Source organism: Lampris incognitus, chromosome 7 (genome assembly GCF_029633865.1).
Source record: "Lampris incognitus isolate fLamInc1 chromosome 7, fLamInc1.hap2, whole genome shotgun sequence".
NCBI classification, from domain to species: domain Eukaryota; kingdom Metazoa; phylum Chordata; class Actinopteri; order Lampriformes; family Lampridae; genus Lampris; species Lampris incognitus.
In genome coordinates, this window is record NC_079217.1 from 11,452,557 (window position 1) to 11,463,539 (window position 10,983).

Sequence of the window (10,983 nt, forward strand, 5' to 3'; positions counted from 1 at the left end):
TTATATTTTTCCCCTTAAAATGTTTCTGATCGTTTTTCACTTTATCTTTATAGGTTGCAATTTAAAGTTGTGACATGATTTATCTTGGTTTCTTTTTTTTTTTTACATCACAAAAGCTGCCATTTTAACCGGGGTGTGAAGACTTTTTATATCCGCCGTGTCTAAAATGAAGTGCGGGTCCTGACTGCCGCCTGCACAACTCGTTTTGACTTTTATATCCGTTGTCGGTTTGACATACAAATGCGCAATAGTCAAGTCAAGTCAATTTTATTTGTATAGCCCAATATCACAAATTACAAATTTGCCTCAAGGGGCTTTACAGCAGCAACGTGGCCTTAAATCTCGTCCCAACTGACATATACTGTGCTCAATAATTATATACCACAGCCCTGCTAAAATACCTGGGAACTGTGGGAACACCCAAAAAAAATACTCACATGGGTGGAGAATGTGAAACAGACAAAGTGCATGAAAGTGGGTGAATCTGATATCGCAATCTCAGTAGATGGACAAGATGTAGAGCACCTACAGGGCTTCCAATACTTGGGTTCAGTTAAGAAAAATGACGGTGATTGTACAGATGACATAGAAACCAGAATTACCCTCGCAAAGAACAGAATGATGGAGATGGTACCAATATGGAAAGATAGAGGAAAAAGAAAAGAAGTGAAAGTCAGCCGACTTAAAGCACTCGTCTGGCCAGTGTTGCCACACGGAGCTGAAAGTTGGACATTGAAGAGAGCGATGGTAAACAGGACTGAGGCTTCAGGGATGTGACTTTATCGTAGGATGCTTCGAATAAGCTGGACAGAGAAACGAACGAATGCGAGCGTCCTTAATGAATTAGGAACAAAAAGAGGACTAATGGCACATATAATGAAAAGAAAGCTATCGTTCTTTGGGCATACCAGTTGTCCAGGTGGAAGTAAATTAACGAAGACAGCGACATTGGGAACTACACCAGCAAAGCGCAACAGAGGCCGACCAAAAAGGCAGTACCATGATGACATCGAATGGCTTAGTCTGAAAATATCAGAGGCAACAAGATCAGCTCAGGACAGAGAGAACTGGAGAAGACTTGTTTGGCAAGCATGTCATCCTGATGGTGCTGGCAACCCTCGCTAACGAGGAGGCCTTGAAGAAGAAGAAGGGTTGAGAATCCAAATCTGACAAGTTGATCAAACAGTCTATCCAAAACGATGCTATGAAGGCCCTGAACAGAGGCTTCTATCTAGATATTTCCCAGAGACACCAGAGAAAAATACTCTGATTGGTTTGAATTTTCATCTGACAAACACACACACACCAAACACACACACACACAAACACACACACACACAAAATCACAGAGAGGTGAATCAGTTCATCTGGGCACAACGTTTATTGAGAGAAATGCTCCATCACTCATCTAAGCGACCTCTTCAGTCTCAACTGACTGAAGTTGAACTGACTGCAGGTATCCCACCCTTATAACGTTTATTTGAATAAAACGACGTTATGCAACTGTGTTGTTTATAAGGGTGGGGGTACCTGCAGTCAGTCGAGACTGACGAGGACACTTGGATGAGTGATGAAACGTTTCCCTCAACAAACATTGCGTCCAGATGAACCGATTCACCTTTCTGTGATTTTCTTACCTGGATTATTGAGCGTGCACAAAGACCCGCACAAAATATCCTGATTGGTCGACTTTTTGCCTTTGCCACACTTAACCATAAAATGCAAATTTCATGCAAAGCATACCACAGAAATATTAAGATGCTCTAACGGGTAATATAACTTATTAACATACCAACAACACATAGGCAAACAGATTTATTCCATTCCCTTCTCTGTCTCTGAGGGTTTATTTGGCCTTCTGTGAAGGTCTTGAGGACCCAGATGGTTTGCTACCATCACCAACTTGAAAAGAGAAGAGAAAAGAAAATAACCCTCAAATATTATACTCAAACAACAACCGGTAGATACTACACTACTACGTTTTAATCATTATTTTTCAATGGGCTGACTAAAGAAAATATTATCTTATTAAAACCATTTGGACCAGGACTTGTGTTTTAGGAAGGACTGAAACCCCAAATGACTGAGCCATCAGCCTCGCCCATTGACATTATACTACCGGGGTCTGACTGAGTCAGTCTCTAAGTTGACCTACGCTATGGAAATCTTCTCTGAAAATCTCTTGTTGCGTGCTCAATAATCCAGGCACGGAAATCACACAGGCGAGTCAGTTCATCTGGTCACAACGTTTAGTGGGAGAAATGTCTCATCACTCATCTAGACGACTTCTTCAGTCTCGGGGATACCTGCAGTCAGTTGAGACTGAAGAGGTAGATGAGTGATGAAACGCTTCAATAAACGACGTGTCCAGATGAAATGATTCACCTTTCTGGGCGTTCTCTGAAAATCATCACTCCCGAGTCACTCTCTCTACCTTGTGCATCTTTCACCAAGAGGTCAGAAATGCTAAGAGTGCTGGTCAAAATCACGAGAGGATAATCAAAGGGATCTTGAGGCACACTATTTTGAGCACGGGCGGTGGAGAAACCTTGATGGTTGGAAATACATTTCTAGATTCTCAGACCAATTTAATTTCTTCCACTATCATGGGACCTCTGTCACAGTGTTTCCTGTAGGTGCCATCCAAAGGAAGTCTGGCATCTGCTATTGGTGCCATAATTAAATTTTGGACTGAATACACACAGGCAAAGCCAGAGTTCATGGCAAAGGACAGGATGTGACAATGCTTAAAACAAGGCTGCTTTGAGGTTTTCATTCTGCAATTTGAGGATAGCTGGTCATCAAAAAAGAGAATTGGTGTCTGCAGGATATGAGATCAGACTAAAACAAGTGTTGTTGTTTTTTAAATGTTGTCAGACACTTGCTACTTCCAGCATACACTTAAGTCAGCACTTTTCTTCTCCGTACTCCTAACTGTAACCGGCCATGTATTAGTTCATAATCACTACTCAAACAGACCATCAATCACAGGATTCCCTTGCAGCAGCGAGCGAGTATCCACTGAAAAGAATCTAATCTGACGCTGTCAATGTCATCACACACTGCCACCCCAGTTTGTTGATCCTTTGGAGTGGGCACATGAGGGCCGGCAGATAAAGTGGAACAGGGAAAATGTCTGTGCGAGAGCTTGGTGTCTGTCAAAGCAGGAACTGGGAGGCGTTCTGAGCTGACCTCTGAGGGCAAGGACTTCCCAAAGCCCCTCTGCAAAACAACAGCGCACCAGGCAGCTGACACTGGGGCTGAGGCTGGGAGCCGGACTGCCTTGAAAACACACTGCCCTCCCACCCACCTCCCTTCCCATCTCCCTTCCCATCTCCCCAAATCTCCCATCCAGGAGGACACAGGGAAAAAAGAAAAAAAGAAGTCCTTTGAAACTGGCAATAGGAGAAAGTAGTGGCAGCAACTATCACCATGCCGATATGATCTGTCTGGAATTTGGCAATGCCTTTCTGTATGTGAATAGACATGTTTGTGAAGTCAGATACAACAACCGAGAGGTGGGTGGCTCTTGCCAAAAGCACAGTTTGATAAAGAGGAGTTTCTTTTCAGCAAACAATGCTTTAATTATTTACAACAAGATACGCTGCATGTATGATTCATATATTTATAAATCACATGGATAAAGAAATGCTCGTGTACTACATTATCGTCATTAGCAACTTTCTGGGTGAAAAAAAATATGAAGAAGTTCTTTCTTTTTCATTTCTTTATTATGGCTAGTCCCAGGATAAAAGCTTTCATGTGCAGGCGGTCGCACCGAGGAGTTTTCGATAAGTTTGCCTTTCCCATTTAAGTCAAATAAACAGCCGAGCGTTTTACACAAATAAAGGATGCGAGCATTGTTTCCCATGTGATGAAGGAAACGGTCTGACTACTGAGTGATGAGTCTTAACAGACCTGCATGTGATGCACTGGACATACTCTGGATTACTCAGTTGTTTTCATGTTCCCACTGCTTACTCTGGATAATGTTCAACACAAACAGCGAGGCCACTCCTACCTACCCTCAAAACACTGCCCACCTCCGACCAAATGATTCATTTTGTGTCTGTCATGCAAAGCCCAATTTCATTCCTTGTCCATTAAAAAGAAAAGAAAAAGAAGGAACTACACATTTTCTCAGTGCCATAGTCACATGTTTGGAGACAACAACATTTAAAGATGGTTGTGCACTGGTGCGGCGAGCCAAAATGAAACAATATCGTAGAAAGAATGAGTCACCGGGAGTCAACATCATTTGTAAACAATTACTGATGTTTGACCAGGTCTAGTCTTGTTACTCCGCACACGCTGTCTCCTCTCTGCAACAGTTGCAACCATGCATCAACTGCCACTGGTGTTTTGCTCCCAAATTTTGCATATGATTTGCATGCTAGGCTTGCAGTTATGGCACCAGTTTTTAATCGACAATTGTCTAACTCCAACGGGGGGGATTCTGCAGGAGGCTGAAGACACGTGGTTATGTCAGACATCTTCTACACGAACTGGAACGTCCATGGGGGCTCAGGAGACTTTGCTGAATATACTACAACCAGTCATTCCAACAAGCATAACCTTCTGGTTAACAAACACGGCCCTTATATAGCCTCGGGCCGGCTTCATGGGAGCAAGCGGCGGAATATAATGACAGGGAAAGTACTATTAACGAGGATAGCACCTTTCAGTCATCGCCAACAAACTGTTAGAAACAGCTCAACGATAAAAAACCGAGAGGTTGTAGACAGACGTCAACTACCAGTCTGAAACGACCAATTCTTTGGCCAACACCATTCAAGATAACGGTGTTGATTTTTAATATCTAAGTAAATCTTGTCGTCTTAATCTCGCCACTTTCTTCCCCGAGCAATACAAACAACCTCAAGGTGGAATGTCTGAGCAATGAGCATGAGCTTCAGCTTAAAATATCCCTCTAATGTACATTACGATGTCAACAATATCGTATGACAGCAATACTGGTGAGTAAATGGCCACCATTGTCCATCGTCTGCCTTTCTCGGGGTTAAAGTGGAAGGAATTTCAGATGGACAGAACACTGCTTTCACAAGTCCGCATGTTCTGGGCACTCATGGTCACATCTCATGACACAGTTTTCTGTCTGAAACTGTTTGCCTGTTTATAAGTTATTGGTCAGGAGTAGGGTGAGAAAGGCTGAGACCATTCCCTGCCCTCTCTTGCCTGAGCGAGGCAATTGCCTTAGTGCCATGGGATTTTTTTCCCCTCCCCTTTTCTCTTCTCTTCTTGCTGTTGCATGCAAGTTTTTCCTCTATACCATTACAGCTGCTGTTCCATGCTGACCATGGTGGTCTCTGAGTAAACATTAGGCAGCTTTAAGTGGAGGACAATGAGGAAATGACGGGGAGGGGGTGGGGGCGGGGGGGCATTTGAAGACATTCAGGGATGGATTTCCAGATAAAACAGGGATGACATCACGGTAAAGTCAGCTAATAGGAACATGGAGAATACTGGTAATATAACACTATACATAAACAGCGGACAGCTGTATTTATGGGACATTGTCTCATGCGTCTCTTTGCTACCATAAATCCTATTATCTGATTTAGTTAACAGCTATTCCCATGTCCTACACCTAACAAGAGACTGGGGGAGGGAGGTGAGGGGATGGATGGATGGAGCTGGCACAGAAATCCTCAACAAGGCACACAAGCTGTGCACACATCAGTGTTGTGACATCAGCAGGTACAGTTACAACGAAAAGTGGTCATATTGTGACACGATTAAACATTGCCTCATCTTGATCGGATGAAGCGTACTTAAAACCAGCTTCTCTTTCTTTTCTGCCTGACAATCCATTCAGTGTGAATTATGGACAGCTGTCCGGTATTACAGAACAGACGGCTTATCCCCCCCATGCTGTCATAAGACCCCATTATGAGCTGCCCCCCCCCCCCATGATGTTAATTCTGGGTATGACATAGCTCCCATTAAATATAAATAAATACATATGCTATTTATTGCTGGGGTTGTTTTTTTGTTTTTTTTGTCCACTCTGCTAAATATGAACGTGACACGAAACTGAAAGAGAGGAGGTCCAGACAGCAGCGGGGATGCACCTGCTCGGATCAAACCTCCCGGTTGTTTGTCCATGTTCAGTGTTTCACTAGTTGCATGTGCTCTTATCTTTTGACCGTGAGACACAAAAAAAATTAAAAAAAAATTTTTTACATGAAAAAGGCTGTTTACGAGCAAACCCTTGCCAATGTGAGAGAAGTTGAGAGAAGTGATTTATGTTAGTCAAGTCCTATGAGGGGGGGAGGGGGAGGGGGGGAAGGAAGAAGAAACTATGCCAAAGCGTTCTTCACTTACGTATCTCCTCAGCTTTTTCTCCGGGGGCGACTTTCTCAGCCAGCCCTGGAAGATGATTTCCCCACCGCTCATGGTTGGTCGGTCGGTTGGTTGGTGGTGTTGCCGCCGTTTCCTCCTCCTCGGTTTCTCCTCGTTGTCGTCGATGTCTGCCGACTCCTTCAGTACCGTATCCCCCCCTAGTACATGACGGACCCTGCCGGGTCGCTACTCAAAGCGCTGTCGGCGTTTGGCGCAGGCTGCTCCCCCATTTGATAATGACACCAAAGTGATCTGGAGGGGAGGGGAGGGGAGGACAGGGGGGAGGGGGAAGGAGGGGGGGCGTTGGCTGTTTTAATGTTAAGTGATTACGGCACCGCCAACAAAACGCCCCAGAAATCCCAAAGGTGAGAGGCAGCTCAGGCTCCCGGGGTGGCGGGGTAAAGGAGGCACCGCCGCCGCCGGCTTCAGATTCGCGGGTTAAACTCGACCGATGCGGTCGCTGTGAGGAAGTATGGCCGGGTGTCCGTCCGCGCTCACTTTGTTTTCCAATTCACGCCACGCCCCCTCGCTCGAGTAAAGGGACGGCCGGCCGGCCCGCCCGCCCGCCCGCGCGCGCGCCCGCTCGCTCGCGCGCTCCGGGACGAACAGGACGGCGAAAACCACCGCCAACTTCTCACCAAGCTCCTCTAATGAGTTTGGGATTGAACACAGCGCCGTAATTTGGCCAAAAGTAACTTCAAACGATCACCTAGGAATTCATCGGGAGGGTCGGTGGCGAACAGAGGGGGGGGGAAGAAAGAAGGGGTCGTTCAGTCACCCGTGCGTGTGGGGGGGGGGTGACGCTCAGCGTCAACACGGTTTAGTCGATTTGAGTCGAACACGTAAACCCCGCGCGTGAGGAACTTGGAAAACCAGCCGATCTTTTTTAAGGGTTTAACGTTGTCTGAAAGCGACACTGGCGGGGGGGATAAACCGGTGCGGGGGATATTGTTACTGCCGCTTTTATTGACAGAAGCGCTTCCCATTATGCCGAATCTGAATAAATGGGAAAAACGCACCATCTTGTGGAAGTTTAACGCCAGCTTGCTCACGAGATTCAGTCCTGGGAAAGCACTACAGATACAGCTCAACGTGCTGAATGGATGGGAGTATTTATAATGGATGGGAATCTTATATTACTGATGGGAATATTTTTGATCCGAATACAATATCGGTGAGGCATCACAATGAATCATGAACTAGTCATGGTAGAGAAGTAACAGCCATAGCTGAAGTCAGCTGATTTAAAATAGATGCCCTTTTTGAAAAGTGACAACAGAAAACCTCATACATTAAAGGCTGCATCATAATTGTCATTTTATGGATAAAGACATTCAAACTAGGGAAAGCGATTGTCAAAATCAATTCAGCATATTATCAAGGGTTGTGTTTATTACGACTTTTATCATACGCTTGTAACACAATGAGTTTTAAAACACAGTTAATTCTGTTAAATGCATAACTGTATGCCTTATAGAAGGCAAGAATGGGGAAACCTGGGAAATGGAATCACATCTTTTATGTTGTCAACACCCAGAATGTATTGCAGGTACCGCTCAAATCCCATTCCAAAGCCACCATGAGGGACAGAGCCAAAACGTCTCAAATCCAAATACCTGAAAAGAAAAGAAATCGGATGTCATGATATCTCTGATGATGTTATATGCATGCTTATTTATACATTGGTGTAAATAAAATGTTTTACCAGTTGTATGTGTTCTCTAACCCATTTCTGGAAGAAGAAAAAAAATCAGAGCATATTATGAAATCAAAAGGTTACAAATATTTAAATACTAAACTATGATAAATCCTCTCGAGTGTCAGTTTTATGCATGTATGCTCAGTGCATGCCTAGCTAACAGCTAACATGGACTGTGAGAATCAAAAGGTCACAAGTTAAGACAGGATGCCATGCACAGGTTCTTACTGTGCCAGCCGTGCACTAAGCAGATCCAACCTCTCTTCTCTCAAAGTGCCCCCGCACAGCTCTCCCACCCCCGGCACAAGAAGGTCCACAGCAGCTGCCTGTAGACGAAGAACAGTTGGAGTCACTCAGACATGCAAATCTTATTCAGCAATACAAACAATATCGCTAAGAAAAAAAAACTTGAGAAGTTAAATCATTGATTTTTAACTACATCAGTGTGTCTTACTGTATGCTTTGGATGATCCTGGTTGTCTCTTGCATAAAAAGGTTTCAGGTCATAAGGGTAATCAGTGACAAAGACTGGAATGTTGCCGCAATGCTTCACCAGGTACTTTTCATGCTCTGTTTGAAGGTCACAACCCCACTATAGGAAAAAGGTGCTAAGGTCAACACAAATCTAAGACAAAGGTTGTCTCCACTATGGGATGCAATGGTACATGGTGACTGCAGCACTGCTGAACGATAGTGTAAATAGCAAACCCTGTAGAGTTGTGGGTTTTTTTCTTTATTAAGAAGAAAATAAGATCAACATTACTTACTTTCGTTGGGAAGACAAACTTCTCAGAGCTGCGGTTTAGGATGTCTATTGCTTCAGTATAGGTTATTCTAAGAGCAATGTGAAAGCAAATTACACCATTAAAGTTCTGTAATATTTTATTATATCATAATTAGATTTTGCATGTACATAATGCTTTTAATTTTGTATATTTGGTATAGTTATGTTATCATATTCTGCTATTCATGTCTGTAATGACACTTACATACTGAATTTCTTTTTCAGCATGGCATCAACATCATCCTTCAAATATAAAAGTGAATGAGGAAAGAATTACCGGAAGTTAAGGTGATAATAAAGTCAGACAGAGCCACTGATGATCAGAACCAGAGGAGGTCAGCTGTGACAGGACTGCTTTGCAAAGCAGTTTTAGTTAACATATAATGAAATCATCGTCAACTCACCTGATGTCCAGGAGTCACATACGTGTGAAATAAATCCACATCCTCTGCACAGTGAACTAAGACGTGCTCAGTAACAGACCTGAACATGTCCTCCATAACCTGAGAGAGCAAATGTCTAGTTTAGCTGTGGGCCAAGTTTAGTGGTGAAGTCCACAAAGGTAAATCAGCTTCTGCTACAACCTTGGTGGAGGACTGATGTTACGAGAGTAATATTGAACTTGAACACAATGACACACCTTGGTCAGATCCTCTAAGCACTGTGTGAAGGAGACCTCAGCCTCCACCATGTAAAACTCAGCCAGGTGACGCCTGCTTTGGGAGTTCTCTGCACGGAAAGTTGGCCCAAATGTGTAGACTCTAGAAAAAGCCCTGCAAGATTGTGAAACACATTATAAAATGAGGGATATAGTCTATGACTGTGAGCATCTGTCTCATACTTTCCTGCATCCTCTCTGAAATAAACCATTTACAATGCCTGGGGTCCAAAAATTTGCAGATAATATCTTGCATAAACTAAGTGTTTCTCACCCTGACATCACCTCCAAATGAAGTTGACCAGACACGGTCAGGTAGGCAGGGACAGAAAAAAAATTGCAGTTCTCTTCCTTTACATTGCCAGAGGGCTGTGGGAAAAGCAGACGAAACGATTGTAAGTTCTGACACTCCCATAGACATAAAAAAATTAGGCGATAAATTCCATTTCAATATCCAACTCAATTACAAACATTTTTACAGATACTTACCTCAACCTGAAAGAGCTCTCCTGCCCCTTCACAGTCATTTGAGGTAATCACCGGGGTGTGAATCTGCATAAAGCCATTTTCCTACGAAAAATGAGAGGGAGCAAATAAGCCTGGATCGGCAAATGAAAAAAATTCCTCCATCAATACCCTTACCTTGAAATATGAGTGGATTGCTGCCGTGGCCTCACTTCGTATCCTCAGCAGTGAACTGAAGACATTTGTTCTACATCTCAGATGTGGAAATTGGCGAACATATTCAATGCCGTGTCGCTCTTTGATTTTGAAGGGAAAATTCTGGAGGATGAAAACAGAGAGACAGTCTAAGATTACAAATCAAAACTAAGACATAATCATGTTACCTCAGAGGGGTGCTAAAAATCACTTGAACCACCACATTGTTCGCAAAAATATCTACAGGATCTTCAGAAAGACTGCTTTGCTTACCACAGGATTACACTCTCCAACCACACACATTTTGTCAGCTTGTAGCTCAACGGGTTGTCTTTGACTGGGGCTTCTCTGAAGGCAACCTGTGACTTCAACAGCACTTCCGAACGTGGGCAGCCTTGATAAAAAAGAAAAAAAGGAAAAGCATTTAGGGCTGAAGCAAACTAGTTACGTATGACACTACACTGGGGATGATAACCAAAAGAAATGTACAGATGTAGTAAAGCACTATCAGCTCTCACACACTGACGTCCGGACGGGAAACGATTTGCAAAGACTGCAGGGAGCTGCCATCATTCACATGGAGGAAGAGATGTTCTTTCTGAGATCTGACAGAGCGAACCCAGCCCTGTAATTATCAACACAGTTAAACAAATAACACAATATCAACACTTAAGGAGTTGCAAGAATCGTTTTTTCCCCCCAACTGCATTAAAGATCATTCGGACTCGTGCATTTCATGCAATTGATTTGATTGGCACCATCGGTGATCTACTACTTTGCACGTGTCATAATAATACGATCTAAAGGTGGAAATGCACA

At 43.6% G+C, this 10,983-nt stretch overlaps 2 protein-coding genes across 2 annotated transcripts in view; both read right to left on the reverse strand.

Moving 5' to 3' along the window:
* Positions 1 to 6,511, reverse strand: part of gab2 (GRB2-associated binding protein 2) — a 47,572-nt gene extending 41,061 nt beyond the window's left edge. Inside the window, exon 1 of the mRNA XM_056283112.1 lies at positions 6,346 to 6,511. Within this exon, the coding sequence (XP_056139087.1) occupies positions 6,346 to 6,417 (72 nt within the window). The 5' untranslated portion in view covers positions 6,418 to 6,511. The remainder of the gene's footprint in view (positions 1 to 6,345) is intronic.
* A 1,227-nt stretch (positions 6,512 to 7,738) lies between these two features.
* Positions 7,739 to 10,983, reverse strand: part of nars2 (asparaginyl-tRNA synthetase 2, mitochondrial) — a 3,678-nt gene continuing 433 nt past the window's right edge. The window contains exons 2-14 of the mRNA XM_056283113.1: positions 10,683 to 10,789; positions 10,438 to 10,558; positions 10,147 to 10,287; positions 9,994 to 10,074; positions 9,779 to 9,873; positions 9,487 to 9,619; positions 9,251 to 9,349; positions 9,052 to 9,089; positions 8,830 to 8,896; positions 8,517 to 8,654; positions 8,291 to 8,388; positions 8,069 to 8,095; positions 7,739 to 7,979 (exon numbers count right to left, since the gene is read on the reverse strand). Coding sequence (XP_056139088.1) covers positions 7,835 to 7,979; positions 8,069 to 8,095; positions 8,291 to 8,388; positions 8,517 to 8,654; positions 8,830 to 8,896; positions 9,052 to 9,089; positions 9,251 to 9,349; positions 9,487 to 9,619; positions 9,779 to 9,873; positions 9,994 to 10,074; positions 10,147 to 10,287; positions 10,438 to 10,558; positions 10,683 to 10,789 — 1,290 coding nt within the window. The 3' untranslated portion in view covers positions 7,739 to 7,834. The remainder of the gene's footprint in view (positions 7,980 to 8,068; positions 8,096 to 8,290; positions 8,389 to 8,516; positions 8,655 to 8,829; positions 8,897 to 9,051; positions 9,090 to 9,250; positions 9,350 to 9,486; positions 9,620 to 9,778; positions 9,874 to 9,993; positions 10,075 to 10,146; positions 10,288 to 10,437; positions 10,559 to 10,682; positions 10,790 to 10,983) is intronic.